The sequence below is a fragment of the Arctopsyche grandis genome, chromosome 10 (genome assembly GCF_051622035.1).
Source record: "Arctopsyche grandis isolate Sample6627 chromosome 10, ASM5162203v2, whole genome shotgun sequence".
In the NCBI taxonomy this organism is placed as follows: domain Eukaryota; kingdom Metazoa; phylum Arthropoda; class Insecta; order Trichoptera; family Hydropsychidae; genus Arctopsyche; species Arctopsyche grandis.
The window spans coordinates 19717843-19741276 of NC_135364.1; the positions used below are offsets into that span (position 1 = coordinate 19717843).

Sequence of the window (23434 nt, forward strand, 5' to 3'; positions counted from 1 at the left end):
AATAATAGTCTCAAGTATTTATACATACTGGTTTTACCATAACATTAGAGGATTTTAAATCAATCAATTTGACAAATCCTTGTATTAGTTTTATTTTACTTGGGGTTCCAAAATTTTAAATATGCTAATAATCGACCCATATCAAATATGTTTTTCTTTTCCCGCAAAATTACTTTCATAATATATAATTCAAATAAAAGAAGCACATTTTATCATATTCTTTCACTTAGAAAAATAATAAAAGCATACTTTACAATATATTTTTAACTTATATTATACAACAGTGCATTCTATTGTTATATTTAAATATGAAAGGTTAGTATTTAAACATAAATGGTCAGTATTAATGTTAAATGGTAAGTTTTATTTTGACGAATGGCCAGTATTACTTTTTGATTGGTATCAACACAAGATTGGTATGATCTTGATAGACAATTCCATCCAGCAGGCATTATTTGTTTTTGTGAATATACGTTAGATTTTTATACTGTCGATTTGTTATTTATACTGACATTTAATAATATTGTAACGCGGGAACATAAGAGAGAGTATTCACTGTCTAAGCTCATTCGTGGGTGAACAATAGAGACCCCGGATTATGCGAACGGGACTCACTAAGTGCCTGAACAAAGGAAACGCTGGAGATCTCATAGACCCGGGCGAGTGCTTGCGTAAACAGTGGACTCACCACGATAGACTTTTACGTGCCCAGATAATAGATACATAAATGGATCGGAGAAGCTGTGGTGTGCAACTCATCTTTTATAAGGAGGTACACACGGTAGATCAGTTTATTCCGGAGGGAGCGGATCCATGTGAAACTCATGAATCGTTGAATAAATGCTGTAAAGCGACTTTGGCCTTTCATTTGGACCCTGAACCTACCCGTACGCAATAATATCATACTGACCATTTTTTGATAAAATACTGACCGAAAACCGACCGTCAAACTTGCCAAAAACTTTTGTCTCATGGAAAAAGCTGAAATGAAGCCCTTGTACTATAAGGTGACCATTTTTTTCAAATTAAAAACCAGGACATTTTATAAAAAAAAAAAATGTCTAAATACTTCCATTGCTAAAAACTAACAAATAATTAATTTTCTTTAATGCTCTTATAAAATTCTATACAGAACTGGTTAAAACTATTCTTATCGATTAGCAAAATTTAAAAATATATTTTTAACAGTCAATATTACGTTTTATCACTGGACCACGTATTATTCATCGAAGAAAAAAGTCTTTCAGCAGATGAATGTGAAAAGGAAAGGAACACATTCAAGAAAATATTTGACTAATTTTCCAATATTTTTGTAGGTGACATCATTTTCGTCGAAGGCTTTGTATATTTAAATTCATCTATTAGATAAAAAAAAAGTGTACTGGCATTATCTCACGATTTAAGGTCTGTTCATACCTATTCAGCACGACCCGTATCCTGCAGGTGTCCTGCAAGTGCGGATAGTATTCTTTGGTACATTATATGGACGTATTCATACTCCATTCGCGCATGCGCATTCACGCATTCATGCGCGTCCATATATAATGCACTAAAGAATACTGTCCGTACTTGCAGGCAGTGCCGGCCTTACACCCGATGGCGCCCTCGGGCAATTTTTTCTAAACACCCTTAGAAAGAACTTTCACCTTTGGCACTCTAATATAAAATTTTGAATGGCTTTTGGCGCTCTAATTTTAAATTTTAAAGCACCTTTGGCGCATCGTTCGGCGCTCTAACTTATTTGGCGCCCTCGGGCGCCGCTCGACCCACCCCCCCCCCTAAAACCGGCACTGCTTGCAGGATTCGTGTCGTGCTGGATAGGTATGAACAAACCTTTACCAGGAAAAATATTCAAAAAAACAGTACTGTACTGGTAAAAACAGTACGAATAGTCACTTTACTGTACTAGATAAACTATTTTACAAATATTAATCAATTTCATCATTGGTGCCATTAGATTGCTAATTTTCTACATTAAATAAGCAATATGCAGTTTGTTTGACCTTAAACTTTGACACAATGGTGCGGATAAGAAGAGACGAAGTGGAAAGAGGTAGAGGTCGTATTTGCGACAATGTTTGGTCTCATGACGTAGCGTAGCTGTTTGCATGTGTTTGGTTTGGTGTGTGCGGGCGAGTGTTGTGTGTGTGTGGGTGGGGGGTCGCAGTCGTCACTCGTCATCGTCACCGTCACCGTCACTATCGCCGTCATCGTCGCCAGTTCGCTTCTCGTTTGTCGCTTGTCATCTTCAGCCGGGAAATGGGACTCTTCGGCAGCAGCTCGCCCTTCGACCAAGACGTCGGTCAGTATCTTTTGTTTCCCGTTTCCCGTTTCCCACTCTTCCTCTCTCTCTCCCTCTGCCCGTATCTCCCTCTCCCTCTCCGTCCACCCCCACCCCACCCCCGCTTCGTCTCGACTCTCCACAACAAAGAAAGAGTGAGCCACGATTCAGGCCTTCAGATGTGATGAAACGGAATCTAATCAAACGCAAAGACTATGAATGAGTCACGCGACCAATTCGTTCAATATCAATTCGACGCGAACCCGAGGTCACGTCTAATGAAATTTGATAGACCTGCCCTGTCTCGTTCCATTATACCATTCGACCACTCTGTCTCTCTCTCTCTCTCTTCACGCATCACGCATGTCTCGTCCTGGTTAAGAATGTCTCGCTTCCGTTTCAGAGAAAGCGACGAGTGAAAAGAACACGACCGAAGAATGGGGCCTCATAATGGACATTTGCGATAAAGTGGGCAGTTCGTCTTTAAACGCCAAAGATTGTTTACGTGCTGTTGTGCGAAGACTGGGAAATCCGGATCCCCATATAGTCGTGCAAGCGATCACAGTACTTACCTTTCGTTTTCGTATCGATCATTCGAAACGGTCTCCAAAACAAAAACTAAATTCATGTCTTGTTCACGTTTCAGTTGCTGGACGCTTGCGTCAATAATTGCGGACGAAGTTTTCACTTAGAAATTGCCTCTCGTGAATTCGAAACCGAATATAGGAGATTACTCGGTCGAGCACAGACGGCCATAGCTCAAAAGTTAAAAGGTCTATTGAAGAAATGGTGCGATGGTGAATTCAAAACTGAACCGCAGTTGAATTTGATACCGTCACTGATGAGCAAATTGAAAAGTGAAGGTGTAGACTTTAACGATATAACCGATATGGTACGTACTCAACGGTCATTGTTGTGATCCCTCTGTTGATGATTGCTCCACATCAGATTTACGGTGTTGTAATTTTTGGGTTGTTTATTTTTGTAGCCATCCAGAAAGAAAGAATATAGCTCGAGAACCTCTGCAACTGCAACTTCAGCGTCTCAAAAAGAACAAGACGACATAGAGCGTGCCATTGAATTGTCTTTGCAAGAAACTAAACAATCATCCCCCAGAAATACAGTAAGTTTTATGATTTTTCATTAAGTCTAATTCATATGGGTAAATAAGAACTATGAGCATGCATAGTGTTCATGATTCAAACGCATAATAAACGCCATTTGGTATAATCTGTGTGCATCATTTATTATAGAATATATACATATACAGTTGCAGTCACATAAAATTAAACACTTAATTTTACGATTTTGGAGCAATAAAGATATTATTCCGTTATTTGTTGGGATTTAAATGGTTACATCTATTAAATATGATTGTTTTCTAAGATTTGAGTTCAGTTTCGTGTGTTTTCTCTAGGTGCAAAGATCAAAATCGAATACAAACAAATTAGTCTGAAAAAGCACTCAATTATCATTGGAGAAAAAAAATTAAATCGCGACTTTGGTATGCTCTGGCTATCACTGTGGTCAATTTAAATTCAAGTGCGATGTTCTCCATCGACTGTGTCAAGATTACTGAAACTTTAGCTCGTAAGAAAGGAACTGGATTGAAAAAGTGTACATCTGAAAGGGCAAGATCACCCAAAACCCATTTTTTTAATGGCAGCGATTTAAAACTGCTCTATCTAGCTATATATATAAAAATGAATGTCTGTGTGTCTCGAATAGGCTCCTCAACCACTGACCCGATTACAATGAAACTTCCAGGATTTGTTGTATGCATGTCCGGGAAGATTATTGTGAAAAAAAAACGGGAATGGGTGTCATTACACGCTATAATTTCAAATGTTTTGAAGTCGCGACCAATGTGTTCACTGCCTGCGTTTTTCCGACAAATGGGATCGGAAACAAGAACAGGAATGGGAACGTGAATTGCATGCGTTATTGTGGCATTGAAACGCATGTCAGGTTCAGCTAGTACATATATAAGAAAGGATATACTAGATTAATTTTCCATTGAAATCAGTGATTCAAAAATAAAAAGACGACTTAGAGAAGCTAGACTTTACGCTTGTAGGCTGGCGAAAAAATCACATCACAATGGTGACGAGTTATATTTTTGACAAATCCAAATTTAGCCCCTTCAGCTCTGATGATTTTCTGGATTTTTGGCGAAAAGTTGGTGAGAGGTACAACGAAAAATTTACCCAAAAGATAAAGCATGGAAACGGACGAATGAAGTTTCTGTACCGAAAAAAAAATTTTAATCCTAGAAGAAAGTTTCATTTCGTCAATGGAACCATCTTTCATACTCTAAGAACATATTTTTCTACGGTAACTTTGCACCTTGTCGCTGAGCTAAATTGATGTGTATTAATTTTATTTTGTTATTTTATTTCAATCAGAAAACTGAAATAAGTTTGTTACTTTTATGTAGATTTGGGATTATTTGCAAGAAATGGGTGTCAAGACACTAAGATGCCCTGGGTATTGTTTCGTTTAAAAAAAATTTAAATATTATGGATTGTTTTAAAATATAGAATAAGTAGAAGAAATGCATCTTGTCTAAATTTATTAAAAGAAGCAATAATAAAATTGTGGTACAAAGTTTCTATTATCGAAATTTTGAAAACTAATAGATTTCATGATTAATCGAATAAAACCAGTTGTAAAATCAAAAGGAACTGCAACAAAATATTAATTTATAATATATATTTTTTATAATTTGTAAATAATAATGTGTGATTGTATTTCAATCAAAAATTTAAAAACAAGCAGATGTTTTCATTCCAAATTGTATCTGTCCCCAAGTCATTACTTGTGACTTTTTTTTCAACAATTGCCATTTTAAAGACTTTGGGCGTTATTTTTATCCAAGATCACCAAAATTCATACAAAATCAAGTTTTTCTTTTATGTTGCGCTATATGTGACGGTGACACGACAACTCATTCACAGATTTTCCGTTAACCGATGATACGCTCCAGGCATTACGTATACGGCCATCTCTTTCTCACCCCGTCTGTTCACCATGATCTTGTTTACTATGCCATGACGTATGCAGCCATCTCTTTCACAGACCATTTTTTCACCGATAACAGACGGTCTGTGAAAGAGATGGCTGCATACGTAATGGCATAGTAAACAAGATCATGGTGAACAGACGGGGTGAGAAAGAGATGGCCGTATACGTAATGCCTGGAGCGTATCATCGGTTTACGGAAAATCTGTGAACGAGTTGTCAGGTAACCATATGTGACTGCGGCTATATTTGTGTCTTATAATTATATCAATATTCTGAGATACTATCTGTTTAACGTATCTAATATTTTTTATCATTGTATTTTTTAAGATAAATAATACAACTAATCCATCATCAGCGCTATACCCTACAATGTCACAGTTGGCGGGTGCTCCTCAAGAACCATATAAAGTTAGGGCGCTATATGATTTTGAAGCAGCTGAAGATAACGAATTAACGTTTTTATCCGGAGAAATAAGTACTAAATCTTTATTTATTTATGATGTATTAAATGTAATTTTCATATTGTATATATTCGTTCATAATATTCATTATTTTTTATTTTCTTTTCAGTTCACGTGTCAGATTCGAGTGATCCTAACTGGTGGAAAGGTTATAACCAAAGAGGAGAAGGATTATTTCCTGCTAATTTTGTAACGTCGGATCTTTCAGTCGAACCCCAAAATATCAGTAAGAAACGCTAAAAGATGTTATGTTTTATCATAATTATGTATATAATAGCATCCTAATTATTTCCATCAGAAACTACAGAGCGGAAATCAGTTCAGTTCAACGAAAGCGTAGAAGTAAAAAAAATAGAGCGATCCAATTCACCAGAACCAAATGAGCCCGTAGAAATAGATGAAGTGAAAATTGACAGATTAATATCCCTCTTACATGAAGCAAATCCGGAAGATAGTTCTACAGACACACAAGAAATGCTCTATCTTGAAGGTATATTTTTTTACTACTAGCACCATCACCATTAAAGATGCATGTGTCTAAATATCATCTACCTTTTAGGAGAAGTAAACAGGATGGGTCCGTTAATCGACATGGAACTAGAGCAGGTTGATCGAAAGCACGCTCATTTGACACAGCTCAGTGCAGACTTGGTAGATGCTTTAAATTTGTATCACACGCTGATGAGAGAGCCGGCTCATTTGAAGCAACCTCAAGGACCATATCCTCAAACGTTGCCACATTTAGTATGTTAATGAATTTTATTCAAGTATTTGTGAACATATAAAGATGGTTTTGTGATGGTGAGAAAATTCGAATGTGATATTTTGACCGATTTGTAATCAGCATCAGTCACGGATCATGTTTTCATGGTTTTAAAATAATCTGGATGTGTGTGTTTCTGTATTTTGAAGATGATTCGAACGAAATTAATTCTATCGCACAGCAACTTTGTGTTGGCTAATGAAATATCAATTGTAACATTGTTATTTTTTTTTATCTGTAGATGTATAATGGAACTTCTGGATATGGAAGCATGACTTCAATGCCACCTTACTATACTCAAGTTCAACAACCTACACCTAGTAAGTTTTTATGGATTGAATTTAAATCAAATCTACAAAAGGTTTAGTGTAGGTTTAATATTTTTTTGATTTGTTCTATAGGTGGAAACATGGGCTTAGGTTCGACGGGAGGTTTGCCAACTCACATCGGTGTTCCTTCTGGAGTTTTGCCTCATCAGTCTCAACAAATGGGCCCACCTTCGATTGGACCGATGACACAAGTTTCCACTTTATCTCACATGCCTCAGCCTGGAGCTCCACCGCCTACCCCACAGATGATCGGAACGTCATCTCACCCTCAGTACGCTAGTATACCTCATTCCAGGTAAATTGAAGGTGATTTTTTTTAAATTTGTGAAGACCAATTTGATAATAGACACATTTAAGTGTGTGGAAAATTATTTAAAATGTGAAAAACTAACTTGAGTTTGTGGTGAATTTCAGCGGTGCGCCAAACAGCGGTTTATATCTTCCTGCGCCACCAGGACCTCCTCATAGTTACGTCATGTGAAATTGTTGTTGATATCAAAGTTAGAATGATGGTTCATGATTGAAATTGACTGCTTTGTTGTCTTAATATTTGTGATATTTCTCTTTACAGATAATTGCCTTGTACTTGAATTAAAATATCTATAACTTAATCATTCCAATGCTTGCTAAAAATATTTCGAACTTGTAAAATCGAAGCAAAGTTTTATTTTATTTTATACGTATATTGTTTTACTATGGAAGTCTACCAAACGTCTGCCTTATCGTTGCACATTTTACGTTGATTTGGTCGTTTTTATTGCAATGAAAGGAGTTTTTTCAGTTAATGTGGACACTGTGTGACATTTTGTAATTCAATTCTAAATATATGTACAGTACATATTCCGATTGGGTTAGGAAAACCGTTAAAATATTTCGTGACTCTGAAGATTGGTGATTGAAATAAAAGAATGTCATAAAGAAGTGTGTCGATTATTTATCCACTTATATTTTTATTATTAATCAATCGTATGTATAGTCAATACAGTTCTTATTTCTCGTATGCTAGACTTTGTATTAACTGATGTATATGATAATTCTAGTTGTATTATACGAAGATGAGCTCTGTTCTCATGCATTTGATGATTTTATATTGTTTATACGATTGCGAAGGCCATTGTCAAATGTATAAGAGGTGTTGTGTTTGTTGTAGAAGATTTTATATGAATGGGGTTCACAAAAATTAGTCATAAAAAGATAATTATTTGAGTATAGTCCTTGAAAGTTTTTTAACATTTCGCTTTATCTCGTTTATCTCTACGAGAATCATTTATAATATTGTTTGTTATTTTGTGTATCAATTTTGTGACAGAATTTGTAAGTTATTTTATTATATCTGTGTGTATATAAATTTATTTATGGTATTAAAATTTATATTAAAACTATATGGAAATATATTTATTTATTCTTACCATAGTGTTAATATGTCTACATAGTGTTACAGCCATTCCTAGATTATTTATTTGTTGTTGAATTATCTTAATTTTGTATTGTATTGCTGATAAAATTCAAATGTGGAACGTATAATATGAGAAGTTTTCATATCTTTGACGTCAGAGTGCTTTCATTATGTTTTATATTAATATATGAAATTCAAGTAATAAACATAGTACTGATACACGAATTGTTGATTTTAATTTATTTCAATCCTTCCATAATCAACGATTTTTTTTAATGATTTAACGATTCTTATGAGTTTTAATGAAGGCAATATTGATAATTGATAATTTTATAATGACATCATATTTTAGATGGTTAATGAAAATAATGAATATCTTAAAAATATTTATTTTAAAGTACAAAAAGGCTTAAATATGTACATACATACATGCATATTTAAAATTATCAACATAACGCCTAATCAAATGCGAATCCTTTTTGTTTTAAATCTTCTCTAGCTTGAACTATTTGACCTTGCAGTTCCTTGGCAGCGTACTCGCAGTCATTGAACGTAAAAACGCGATACAAAACGACAAATACTGCATATAAACCGAACAAAATTACAAATATAATCGGCGAGGGGATGATTATATGCATCCATTTATCGGTAAGTGGCGATTGCACATATCCTAGGACAATTGTAATCCATACGCCAAATACAACCATCACAGCGGTTAACCATTCCAGTAATTTTGTCATGGTGATCTGAAACAAACAACAAGCAAGGTTAATTCGCATATAAACCATTTTTCCAACAATGCAATCAATACGTATATTATGTATCAAATTACTAAAGTAAATATTTATAATTTTACCATGACTCGACAATTAATTTCAGAATAGATACTGTTATTAAATTACATTCTGATAAATTGATATTATGAACAACCATACCAAGATATGAAATAATGTAGATAAAAAGTTACAGAACATGCAAGAAGATGCTAAAATTGCAAAAAATGTAAAATTAGTTGGTTTTTGGTTTAAAGAAATATTACTTTAATAATTATAATTCAGATTTTAATGTATAGACCTTCCTATCATTTTGTCCATTTCGTATGGGTTGAAATTGGGGATATGCAACGATGCTTACAAAATAATATTGATGGCGCTTTCAACGCCTAAACCAAGCAATTGATTTGCCGAGAAAAGTCTTCTTAAATTTAAATGATGCTAAATTATTTTTTCAAGGTTTATATTAGTTTCAATGAGACATTGGTAGTGGCTTCAAAATGTGACCGATTATTATAATATGCCACTAATAACAGTGCGCAACAACAAAAAATTACCAGAGCGGAGACTAACCAATCTTTACTAAGTTTGACCCACTGAATTCGAATATGGTATTGATTTTTGTTGATTAGTGATCGTTTACGAGATATGAGCTTTTAAAAAAATGTGCGATTTTTACAGTTTTGTGGCTTTTGCGGTCTTTAACTCAAAATCTAGTATTGCTGTGCTCAAAGTGAGTATTGGAATCAATAGTCAGATGTTTTTCCTATTGATTGTAATATTTCATTGCTTTAAAATACTTATAATTAATTTTTCTAGCTAATTTTAAAAGTCAAAAATATATTTTTTTTTACGGATTTTTTCTCCATGCTATTTTGGATTTATTTGACAATTTTTTTATTTCACCACGTTTATAAGGATTGGTTTTCTATCTCAATATTTTTATTTTTATCTAAACTTACTAACTCGAGCGGTAATTGCAATTTAAATGCTTTCGTTGTGTATACGTTTGTAACGCGAAATGTGTTGGTACAAGCGAGATGGCATGTAGTCCGACCGCTGTACTCTGTGAGGTGGATTGGTTGGTCTCCGCTCTGGTAACTCAAAAACGTGATTTTTGGTTGCTCAGTGCTATTTAACAATATATCTTTATTTTTTTCACTAACAGAAGTTCAATATTTAAAAAGGTATGTATGATAAGGTGACCATTTTGTTCAAATTCAAAACCAGGACATTAAAAAAAATGTTTCTTAACACTTCCATTATTAAAAACGAACATTAAAGTATTAATTCATTTTCTTGAATGCTTTATAAAACTCTACACAGAGTTAAAATTATTCTCATCAATTAGCAAATGTTTTAAAGTTATTGGAGGACCATATACTGTCCATTGAAGAAAAAAGTCCTTCGGCAGGTACACTTGTCCCTGGTAAATGTAGACAACATTCGACTAATTTGCCAATATTTGTATAGGAGACATAATTTTCGCCGAAGGCTTTGTATATTTAAATCCACCTATTAGATAAAAAAATGTACTGATTTTATTTCATGACTTCCCAGGACGTACACCCTAAAAACCAGTACTGTACTAGTAAAATCAGTACGAATGGTCACATTAATGTATTGGCAGTAGTGTAGTGCTAAATAAATAATCATAAGTGAAACGTAAAAGAGGTTAGTAAAAAGAACCAGGGCAGTGTTTAATTTTTATGACCCCCCCCCCTCCTTTTTTTTCATAAATTAAAAAACATATATCCTAATATTGGTAGTTCAAATATTGATAAAAAAAAACAAATGCTTATTAACAAATATTCTTCTTGAAATTATGATGTTTTTTATATTTTATAAAAACTTCCTTCCACACATCCTCTTCAACGTCTTTGATTTTTCAAACCATTTCATCAAAACGTCTTTTAAGTTTTCAATATACTCAGATTACTTTTCGGTTGTGGTCACTAAATGTTAGAATGAGAGTCTGCTCACAATATTTGGTATACAAAAATTAAATATTATTTATTTATTTAATTATACATGGGGAAGGCGGTAAAGCTGATAGACCCATGGGGTTTGACTTAATATAAATAATAAAATAAAAACAAAAATATTCATAACAATAACAAGATAAAAGAAAAAAAGTAAACATGAAAAAAATACGAAATAAGAGAAAATACCAAAAGATAAAAAAGAATAAAAATATCTGGGACGGTAACATAATAACTAAAAGAAAACCAAAATATAAAAAAGATTGGAAAAGAAGAATTACAAAAATCTTTAATTTAGAAAGATTTCTAGCTTGTTTTTAGAAACATTAAGTTTTTCAGAATTTACTACATACATTGTTGGGAATACTATTCCAAACTTTAACCAATCTGTTTGGAAAGAAATAATATCTAATCAATTTTTCTTTTTAGAGTCTGAGAGTGTGGACCTCTAAGATGATTGTTTTCATTGAATGTGATGAGTTTGGACAGTCATGACTAGAGGTAGGATAGTCACAGTGCTATCCATTGTTCCATTGTTGTAAATCCTTTGTAAAAAAGGTTCGGCAAACCTTTAACAATGCATTTACAACCTTTGAACAATAAACGGCACCTTCTGGGTCCGGTGACTAGTCATGACGATTATTTATTATTTTAAAGACTTCAATTAAGTCGCCTCTTATTCTTCTCATCTCAAGTGCTATTAATATTAGCCAAAATCTTTGTTTTAATTTTACTCATATCAATCAAAGTACCAGGGCGGCGACCTCCCCCAACTACACCACTGTGTATAGGCATATTTTTATATACCTTAAAATAAATGTAAAAAATTATATAAATATAAAGAGTTTTAAACATGTAAATTGTGAGTGCAGAAAATAATCAATTAATACGATGTAGTGTTATCTGATTGTTGTACTTACATTTCAATTTAATGTACTATTTAATTTTTAAAGCTAAAAGTTTAGTGATTTAATTTATTACATTGTATGTATTTAATCGATTGTGTTAAAAATCTTCATGTTGAAAATCATGTCATGAAATTAAATATGCTTAAATTTTGAAGCATGACAGTATTATGTGCATTAACATGGAAAATGTCAAAGTAATTTATAAAATGGAATTCTAAAGAAAATTATACTTGCTATTGAAATTACCTTATAAAACTATGATCGTTATCAAAAGGATCGACGATGGTCAAAACTGAAATGAGCGTTGACAGTTTAAAGCAAACACGTCGACCGGCAACAGTGAACTGTCAAACGACAAACGTCAAACTGATATAACATAGTGACCAACCTAAAATTTCCTAGAGAAAATTTTCTAAATTAATCAAATTAAATTGTACATGGATGAACTTTCCCATCGCGTTCGACAGACTGGAGTTGGTTGCCACATAGGAGGAATATGCAGTAACCACATCAGCTATGCGGATGACATGGTGATCTTGGCGCCTTCTCCGTCAGCTCTGAATGGCCTCCTGGAAGTTTGCTCGAGTTATGCTGCAGAACATAATATGCGGTATAATACGAGTAAATCCATGGTATTGATTTTCCGATACGGTCGAGGTCCTCATTTCGTCCCCAACATTATTTTAGATGGGCGTAATCTTGAAACTGTTAGGGAAGTAAAGTATCTAGGACACTTGCTGACGGAGGATCTCTCTGATGACCGTGACATCGAAAGACAAAGAAGAGCCATTTGTGTAAGGGCAAATATGCTTTCTAGACGGTTTTTCCACTCCAGTGTAGAGGTTAAGAGACAATTATTTATGTCCTTTTGTACTAGCCTCTATACTGGCGAATTATAGACCAGATACAAGCGGGAGACGATGAGAAAGATAAAGGTACAATACAACTGTTACCGTGCTCTTTTCGGGCTACCTAGGAGCTGTAGCGCGTCGCAAATGTTTGTGGAAGGGCATGTGCCTCACTTTGAAGCCATTCTCAGGATGAGAGCGGCCTCTCTACGTCTTCGTATATTTGTATCGCCTAATTGTCTTCTTGCTGCTGCATCTTCTCATTTGCATTCTTCATTGTATGTTCGATGGATGGAACTACTACACCGACCGCCTTGAATAGACATTAAATTATTATTATTATTATTTATTATTATTAGACTTATTATTATTATTATTTATTATTATTAATAATATTTATATATTTACTTATGTATTTATTTTTTTTGTTTACTATTTTTCAATACTCTTTTTATTATCTATATATTATTTGGTAATTGGACTATTCGTCACATTGGGGTGGTCACAAAGACAATTTTTGCCATGAAAATCGCGAATACAGAATATTTGGCACTCAAGTTCTCGTTACTATGATAGTTATCGTTAGTATGATGGACTTTTCGGCTGCCAGATGTTCCATTATAGAGATTTTAGTGACTTTGTGACGAGTAATTTGTGATCAGTAATCACCGAACCATATTATTTATATGGGCGTTAGGGATTGCACTATTCTCCTCATCGTCTGGAATAAAAGCTATTTTATTATTATTAAATTATACTTTACGATTGATTGCTAATACACACGAAATTTTTAAGCAATATAAAATTAATAACCAATTAATACAAATACAAATACATATAATATTTACATACATACAAGAACAACGAGACGTGTCAGTTGTCAGTTTGTAGCTTGACAGTCTGGATTGCGGTGTCTTGTGCGGGCTTTCGCTTTTTTGCTGATGGTTTTCAATGTACTGAAGTGTCGGTTTTCTGGTGTTATCTAGTGTCGCTGTTGCGGTAATCAGCCCTACTTTCCTCGTTCTATCATCGCCATGTCGTACGCACCGTCTTATAACAATGACAGGCCAGTGGTCACCGGCGAAGTCGAGTATCCTGCTGATCCAGCCTCTGGAGGATTTTTCCAGCCTGATTATAAAAAGTATATCATTTCCCGTTTTACAAATGCGCCAGAATGTGAATTACGTGTGTGATGCCATATGGATATCCTTCCCACATATGTGTGTCAAACTCTTAAAGATAAAAGTGCTTCCATTCAAAAATTTGATTTAAGTTCAAAAAAATATATATATATATTTTTAGCATTTTAATGAAAAACATCTATTGCTATAGCGAATAGTACCATATTAATTGGAAATTCTATCTAAATACTCCTCCAAATTCCGAAATAGAATTCATTTCAAATATATGTACAATAGTTAAAATTTGATTTTGATTTTTAAATGCTTTTTATTATTACGAAATTATGTTCACAATACATCTTATATTTATTTTAATAGCTATTGATCTACTGATCATTTTCTATTTAAAATTTTATTTTATTTGGTTAGTAATCATAGTATTATATTATTCTAATGTTAATGTACAGCATAATAGGAAAAAGAGCTCAAAAACCTATTTACAATTCTTATAAATGCTCATAATACATCTAATACATAATATTAATTAAAGACTCTCTAAAGTCGATGACCTAAAGCAGATTGTGTTTAGGTAATCTGTGTTTATACCTGAAGGGTAATCACTGTAGTCACTGAGACTCTTCACAAGTGTGATAGTATGGTTATTAGTGATTCTGTCATAGAATCTACTGGTTAATATGTTAGTAATGTCTGTAACAAATGGAATATTATATATGGCATGCAGTTTTTTCAAGTTAGTATATATGGGTGTATTATAAATTATTTTTAGGGATTTATTTTGTATTACTTGGAGCTTGGAAAGGTTAGTATTCGAGGCGTTATTCCATACAGGTGAAGCATAGGTTAATAATGGTAATATGAGCGCGCGATATAATTTTATTTTAATAGTTAAAATGAATAAGATTTTTGAACTGTGAATTGCTGTTGAGTTGTTTCTAGCATTTAAATATAAAATACTTGTGTCCATACTTAAAAAGCAAGTTTTATGTGTCCATAAATGGGACTCTTCATTATTTCAACAGCGATATACTTACAAAACTAAAAGTGTTTTCATAAAATAAATGTTACGACATATTCCAGGCACGATGACCTCAAGCAAATGCTGGACGGATCTAAAGATTCGTTGAAATTGGAAGCAATGAAGAGGATAATCGGCATGGTGGCTAAAGGTCGTGATGCCTCCGATTTGTACGTCCTTAAGTCTACATTATCTTAAAGCATTTACTTACTTTCATTTGATTAAAAATATTTTATCACATATCACATCACTTCAGATTTCCGGCAGTTGTTAAAAACGTCGTATCCAAGAACATAGAAGTGAAGAAGTTGGTGTATGTTTACCTCGAGAGATATGCTGAAGAACAACAGGATTTGGCTCTGTTGTCGATCAGTACATTTCAACGTGCACTCAAAGTATAATATATATTATTTGAATATTGTTATTGATTGATTTCCAATGATATGTTATGATGTTTATTTTTAGGATCCGAATCAACTTATCCGTGCCAGCGCTTTAAGAGTTCTATCTTCGATACGCGTGGAAATGATTATACCGATTGTTATGTTAGCAATAAAAGATTCCGCGTCTGATATGAGTCCATATGTCAGGAAAACAGCAGCACATGCTATACCTAAATTGTACAGGTGGATGATTTTTCTTTTATGCACCACTGATTATTTTATATGTTTGTATTATTATATATATGTATTTACTTAATAAAATATTAAAATTTCAGCTTAGACGCAGAACTCAAAGAAGAGTTGGTTTCTATAATAAATAAGCTTCTATCGGAACGTACTACAATTGTAATTGGATCAGCAGTGATGGCCTTCAGTGAAGTGTGTCCGGAAAGAAGTGATCTTATTCATCCGAATTTCCGTAAATTGTGTACGTTGCTAGTCGACGTGGATGAGTGGGGTCAATTGGTCATTTTAAATGTATTGACTAGATATGCCAGAGAAAACTTTTGCGATCCAAATTCTGGTGTACGTAAACTCACATGATTATAATAATATAAATTGTTATTACATAAATTTTTGATTTCACTTATTACTAATGAAAATCAAGTCATTTTTGAAAAATATATATGTGTACGTGTATGTATTACATTCATGTATTGAATATGAAAATTAGAATAACTACGTTTATAATGGGTCTACCTCACGGGCCCGAATGTGAAACGCCCGAAAACGCAAATATCGGAAGGCAAAGATCGAAAATCGAAAGATCTTAAGTCGAAAGATAAAAAAAAGGGGTGCATGGTAAACGGTACGTACTCACGTACATACTCACTTAATTTGCGCGAGCAGGATACAACAGGAACAAGAGGAACAGGCTTTTCCTCCCGTATTCTGCGCACGCACATTAATACGGGAGGAAAAGCCTGTTCCTCTTGTTCCTGTTGTATCCTGCTCGCGCAAATTAAGTGAGTATGTACCGTTTACCATGCACCCTTTTTTTTGATCTTTCTACTTAAGATCTTTCGATTTTCGATCTTTGCCTTCCGATATTTGCGTTTTCGGGCGTTTCACATTCGGGCCCGTCACGGAGACCGGTTTATAATATATATATATAGTAGATTATGTTAAGAAATGTATGGTATTTTGCAGGATGGAATGCAATCCGAAGATGAAAATGAACGTCCATTTTATGACAGCGATGATGCTGAACATTCCGACGATAGTGATAAAGTAAATGGAGACAAGAAAAAGGATATGAAAAAGAGTAAGAAAAAGGCACAATCAAACTCTAATAGTTTGGATCAGGATCATCGCTTGCTGTTGAGAAGTGCAAATCCTTTGCTACAAAGTAGAAATGCAGGTGTTGTGATGGCGGTTGCTCAACTCTACTATCATGCTGGACCAGGTTCTTGGAATTTTTAAAATAATATACGTACATATGAAGTTGAAAATGTTTAAATGTTTATTATGTTTGCAGCTAGCGATTTGCCTTTAGCGGCACGCGCATTAATTAGATTGTTGAGGGGACCAATTGAAGTTCAAAGTATAGTTTTACATTCGATTGCGTCGTTGACTATTGGAAAGAAGGTATATATCGTATTTCATATTTAAATATAAATATAAATATGTGAACATCTTAACATTTCATTGAATTTCTAGAATATGTTTGAGCCATTCTTGAAAACTTTTTTCGTGAGGACGAGCGATCCTACCCATATTAAAATACTGAAGTTAGAAATTCTTTCGAATTTAGCAACGGAAGCTACAGTTCCCACTATACTTAGAGAGTTTCAAACGTACATAACATCCAGCGACAAATCATTTGTTGCTGCTACTATACAAGCAATTGACCGTTGTGCTGCAAATATAAAAACAGTTACTGATACATGTCTACAAGGATTGTTAGATCTGCTTTCAAATAAAGATGGTATTTATGTACTTATATTAAAAAAATAAGTTAAATATGTATTTTTAAATAATCTATAATTATTTGTTTGTACTTTTTTTTTGTCAGAATCGATTGTCGCAGAAAGTGTGGTCGTTATAAAGAAACTTTTACAATCTGAGCGATCTGTAGATCATAAAACAATCATTGCTCAAATGGTACGTTTGTTGGATCATATTACTGTTGGTGCCGCTAGAGCTGCTATTTTGTGGTTATTGGGTGAATACAGATCTGATCGTATTGCACCTGATGTTCTTAGAAAATGTGCAAAAACATTTGTGCAAGAAGTTCGTATTTTACCTTTTGATGAATAGAAATATATCATTTATTTGTTTTACTAAATATTTATTATTTTAGGATGATTTGGTTAAATTACAAGTGCTTAATTTAGCTGTGAAGCTTTGTCTTACGAATCCGGAGCAAACAAGGCTTCTCGCTCAATATATATTTATGTTAGCTCGCTACGATCCTTCGTATGATATAAGAGATAGAGCACGTTTCCTCAAACATTTTGTTTTCCCATTAGAAAATGGTAGAACGTCGATACTCTTGCAAAATGCTCAAAAAATATTCTTAGCCACAAAGCCGGCTCCCCTCCTAGAAAGTAAATTTAAAGGTCATTTTCTATTATTTGTATGTTAATTCAACGTTGTAAGTTCTATCATTAAATTTACAATTTCACTTTTAGAACGACAGCAATATACTTTAGGAAGTTTGTCGCATTACGTGTCTGGCCGAGCTTCTGGATATGTTCCATTACCACCGTTTCCTACGGAAGCTACTCCATCTTCCTTACGTGATTCCGCTAAAACTGAAAATAGCGATCCTGTGCATAAGAATATGTATGGTGAAAAAGCAGTGAATAAATTATTTTATTCGGAAACTGAAGAAAGCAGTCCAGCGGCTTCTAGTTCAGACGAAGAATCATCTGAAGAAGAGAATGAATCGGGTTCAGAACAAGATAGCAAGTAATTATTTGACATTTATAAATCATATATGTGCACAATTGATATGTGTATCAATATTTTTCATTACAACTATCTTTTAGTGCTACTGAAGAAAAAGGTTCTAAAAAAGCATCTAAAAAAATTAACAATGTTGGATCCTCTTCGTCCAATTATGGTAGCGATTCTTCAAATTCAGAATCGAGTGGCTCTGGAACTAACTCGGATAAATCTAGCGGAGACTCTTCTGATAGTGAACCAGATAGTAATGATTCGTCTACCAATGCCTCCAATAGCGATACTGAAACTGAAGCAAATAATTCAACTAATGACAAATCAGCAAAAGATAAGGTGTTGTCACAAACTTTTATTAATTTATTTAACTTAAGTTAGTGTTTAAATAATTTTAATTTATTTCTATTTAGAATTCGAATGCTTCGCAACAATCGAAAGATGTAAAAGAAGAGCCAGAAAAGACCAATTCGAAAAAAAAAACAAACCTAGACTTATTACTTGAATTAGGTGAAATGGGAGATGCATTACCTATTATGACTCCTACTTATGGTGGATTTTTATCACCTGTTACTAATCAACCAAGCAATCAACAGGGTGAGTTGTCATAAATTTATATTATGTTTATAACGAATTATGTATTTTATGTACAATTTGTATTGTTAATTTTAGATACAATAACTCTAGTTGGCCCGGCACGCATACCTGTTGTGTCTTACGAATTGCTTTCCAAGATATCTGGACATGGATTGATTATTTGGTATCGATTTACTAGATCTCCACACCTCTTTTCCAGTAAAATGACGTCAATCGAATTATTTTTCAATAATCAAAGTAACGATGAAATTACTAATATAACTGTTGATAAAAAGGTGTGTGTTCTCGGAAAGTTTTATATTAATAAAAATTATCATTTTATTAAATATCTTTCCTTATGTAGGGTCTTTCAACTGATCAAGATTTACACCCATTCGCCCCAATTGCAATGTTAGGTGTTAATCATAATCATTCAGGAATTATGGGTATTGATTTCAATGATTCGTCTCAGTCTGCTCAATTTATAATCAAAAGTAGTTTAGGTATGTATCATTTTTTATCGTAATTAGCTAATTATAATTAATAAAATTCATGTTTTAATTTTATTTAAAATTATAGGTGAAACTGTAGTCAATATTGAACCACCTGTGGGTGAACTGATGCGTAGTGTATCAATGCCCGAGTCTCGGTTTTTAACAGAACAAAAGAGATTGCGTGGAATGACTCAGGCAAGTATATTTTTATATGATAAATTTCTAAGATATGTAATCTGTAATCTGTATATCTAAACAATTGTTTTTAGGTTGAAGGTCAAAGTGGAAATCCAGGAACTCTTACAGATGTATGTTCAAGAGTTATAGACACTGCAAATGTTTCGCTGATTCCATCGCAAAATGATAATCTGAGGTAATTTTAATCTTTATTTTTTGTGTTTCGAAAGATAATTGTTGATTTACATACAATGTATATGTGGGTGTACTAATTATGTATGTTTTTCAGGTTTGCTGGTCAAACTTTGAGCACTCAGTGTTTGGTATTGATAACGATTCAAGTGGTAGCTGATAAGACTCTCATAACTGTCAATTGTGACAAAATGGTGATCGGATCTATGTTGTTGAATAAGGTCAAAACAGCTCTATCAAAGTAAACAGTATTGTGCAATTAAATATGAAATACGTATGGAGAATTACTGATTGAAATGTAAATACATATCTATCTATGTTGAGTGTATTAATTTTAAGAAATTTATTGTGTAATGTTATTCTATGAGGGTATCAGTTTACTTGTCATATCGTTCCACAGACTTAATGATATCTAAAAAGAAAGATTTTGGTAGTTCAGATAAGTGATGGTTCCGACCAGTCTTCGCCAATCGCTTGTTTTCTGCTGTCTTTAAGCCTTTCCTTCTTCTTACTTTATATTCTTACACCTTTCCTTACGTAATAAAGTTTTCTCCGCATTATCTTAATATTCTTAGTAAACAGGAGACGGTTTGAATTCTAAGAAAGTTGATGTAATTGAATAGCGAAACCAGCATTTTTACAAATTAAACGTAAATAAAACGATGCATGTATTGAGGAAGGATCTATCCAATGACATATGTATGTATTTACGTACATATTATATAAATGTTTCATGTAAGGAGATGCAAGTTTTACAAACACATTGCCTGTAAATACTTATTAATTTGCCCTTGTACATACATATTATATGTATGTACATTGTACCTAATATTATGCTATATTTCAATTGTGGTATGTATGGAAATATTAATCTCATAAATAAATATATTTTATGTATGTAAGTGCGTATATTTATTTCAACTAACCTCCATTGAAATTAATCTTGACTTTGGAAATACTCATTTAGGGCGTTAAATTAGTAGATTCAACCCCCATGAATTAATTGATAAAGTAAATAAAATAATACCTTGTATTATTTATGTAGTATGCAAGTTTAATTATTTTCCAATATCTTAAAAAGGGTTACATATTTACGAGCATATACTTATTTTATCTTCCCAGTTTGCATAATCGTATCTCAAAAAAGTGTCGCATTAACATTTTTTTTTCCAATAAGAATAAGTTTCGTTGAAACCTACATATGTACTTATTTTTTTTTTTTTAAGATATTTGCAATCGATCCGTTGGTTAAAAGCAAATTTTATCAAAATTTTATTTTGGAAGATTTGGCAATTCATTAATTGCCAGCTTTTTATCCATTATTCGAGCACTCTGCGGCGCTTTAGTCTAGTGTCTTTTGCACTAGACTTTATAAGAGCTTTTGCCAGCTCGTTTGAGTGGGTTTCGAGTCTACGCTTGTAGTTCTTTGTATAACTTTCTATTTCCGTTTTAATTGATGGTATAGATACATGTTGATGAGTTTCAATGTTTCTCGCAAACCATGGGGCATTTGTTATTATTCTAAGAGCTTTATTTTGGAATCGTTGTAAGATTTCCACGTTAGAATTACTACTCGTTCCCCTTAGTTGGATACCATATGTCCAGACTGGCTTTAATATTGACTTATATACTAAAATTTTATTCTCTAATGTTAGACTGGATTTTCTTCCTATCAACCAGTTCATTTTGCTACATATGTACTTCAATAAAAATGTATCATAGGTTTTAATTTTATTATTTAATTAATATAATATTATATTTACATAATATTTCAGACAAAAATAAAAATTGCATTGCAAAATTTATATAATATAATTTACATATAATTGAAATTGTATGTATATTTTATAATGTAAAGCTGCAAATAATCTATAAAAATAAAGTTATTTCAGCAAAATCGCATCTCCATAATATTTATTTAGTATATACACGTGTATTTTTAACACAATGTATAATAGCTATTGTAATATGGTATTTTTCCAGAAAACAAAAGAATACAAGAAATTTTTAGACATTATTAAAACAACCTGATTATAATTTAAAAATTATAAAATAATTGAAATAATTATATTATTACACTATAAACTTTTAACAGTGTAGATACATATTTTCCTAATAAAATTCAACATTTTCTATAATATATAACAAAATAGACTAATTTTCCCAAACAATCGACTATTTTAAACGAAATTGTGTATCTAATAAGGTGATGAAAGTTTATCGCTTACGTGATAGATTTTAAAAATATGTATGGAATGTGAGTTTATGCGTTTGCAAATGATTTCAAGATAAGCTTATTTTTCTTTATTTTACTTATTCGGATTAAAAACATCTTGGCACCAGACATTAATGTTTTGGAGTGATACCCCAGGCACTTGCAACTGTCAACACAACCTTTACATTATCCGGGTATACTGGTTTACAGTAATACCTCGCACAGTGCGAAATTCCATTTGACTCCATATCTTTTACAATAATTCGTTCAATATCATTATGTAAATATTATTATTTTGACATAAAATTTGGGCTTAAAAATGCATATAGACAGAAATACATGCAAAGAGAAAAGACATACTTAATACGTTATAAGAATTTTTTATTTATTTATATTGTCCACACCATTGCTCTATGCGGGGTGTTACTGTATTCGCGTAATCGTCCGTCAACTATTTATAGTATTGAAAAACACACAGCAAATATACAACGTATGTATATCGTTTAAAGACGGTATTGAACACGGAGGCACGTTGTGAACTTTGACCATGATTGAGTCAAGCTTACGATAATAATTAATCCTAATTAAATTGTTGACTCCAGTCAAGAAGCAAATTTGTATAGTTATATAGCAGACACATTAAGTCATCCCATGGTCAAAGTGCACAATATGCTCCATTGACCAACACCGATCTACTATACTATTTTGTGTGAAAAAAAAAATATAGCTTCTTATCGTGATTTGACCCCCACCCGAAAAGAAAAATAGAAATTATAATATTATGCCAATAAAGCTTATAGCATTTTCGGACAGTTAAGCATCATTGAAATACATTATAATTACGTGAAAATGTATCACAGTTTATAAAAATGGATATTTACTTATAAAATTTAGTTTATAAAATAGTGAGATGGCAGGATGATTTTTTAAGGCTAAATTTAACTAGAATTGACTAACTACATATATATATATATATATATATATATATATATATATATATATATATATATATATATATATATATATATATATATATATATATATATTATATGTATGAATTGAAAGCAAGCATAATTTTTGCGAATAAATAAATAAAAATATATACATACAACGTTCTGAAGTCTGAATAAATATTTGTAGTATTTTTTTTTCATAATATATTATAATTATAATAATAGAAAAAGGTTAATTTTTTATTGTAATTTTTAATACGCGAGCTTTCATTTTGTATATAATTTATTGTATATATTACTCTTATATCAGTATACGCACTTTGGATAGAAAGATTTGTAAAATGATTACTACGCAGTACATATGAACGTAGTAAAAAATCATAGATAATATTTCTTTTAAATTATATCAGACTTCAATAGTCATGCATAAACAATAACTCATTATGATTGTACAAATTGAATTATATTTCATATATGAGAATTATGAATAACATAATATAAAAAGGAATGTGTATATAACCTGACGGCGTTTAACATTTTTTTCTTCATATTCATTTTACA

At 32.5% G+C, this 23434-nt stretch overlaps 4 protein-coding genes across 5 annotated transcripts in view; 3 read left to right on the top strand and 1 right to left on the bottom strand.

The window, feature by feature from the left end:
- Positions 1-23434, top strand: part of LOC143918144 (katanin p60 ATPase-containing subunit A-like 2) — a 145173-nt gene that overhangs the window by 88711 nt on the left and 33028 nt on the right. The window lies entirely within an intron of this gene.
- On the top strand, positions 2113-8477 carry Stam (signal transducing adaptor molecule). Of its 2 annotated transcripts, none has more exons than XM_077439705.1 (11): positions 2113-2302; positions 2685-2845; positions 2928-3173; positions 3270-3404; positions 5633-5780; positions 5876-5992; positions 6065-6256; positions 6326-6510; positions 6771-6849; positions 6931-7164; positions 7273-8477. In XM_077439705.1, exons 1-10 carry the CDS (start codon positions 2260-2262, stop codon positions 7155-7157), a joined length of 1533 nt encoding a protein of 510 aa, XP_077295831.1. In that variant the 5' UTR covers positions 2113-2259; the 3' UTR covers positions 7158-7164; positions 7273-8477. The 2 variants fall into 2 exon arrangements, with proteins under 2 accessions (XP_077295831.1, XP_077295830.1); XM_077439704.1 differs by having other exon boundaries at positions 2117-2302; positions 6931-7153.
- Positions 8638-12278, bottom strand: Dpm3 (Dolichyl-phosphate mannosyltransferase subunit 3). Its single transcript, XM_077439706.1, has 2 exons — positions 12164-12278; positions 8638-9000 (listed from the first exon to the last, which is right to left on the bottom strand). The coding sequence occupies exon 2, from the start codon at positions 8992-8994 to the stop codon at positions 8713-8715; it is 282 nt and encodes a 93-aa protein (XP_077295832.1). The 5' UTR covers positions 8995-9000; positions 12164-12278; the 3' UTR covers positions 8638-8712.
- On the top strand, positions 13340-20605 carry rb (adaptor related protein complex 3 subunit ruby). The gene is made up of 18 exons (XM_077439438.1): positions 13340-13906; positions 14985-15092; positions 15179-15317; positions 15388-15548; positions 15641-15890; positions 16515-16770; positions 16843-16952; positions 17025-17292; positions 17380-17597; positions 17668-17926; positions 17999-18278; positions 18359-18605; positions 18680-18863; positions 18939-19138; positions 19207-19345; positions 19422-19531; positions 19606-19709; positions 19803-20605. The coding sequence occupies exons 1-18, from the start codon at positions 13800-13802 to the stop codon at positions 19948-19950; spliced, it is 3288 nt and encodes a 1095-aa protein (XP_077295564.1). The 5' UTR covers positions 13340-13799; the 3' UTR covers positions 19951-20605.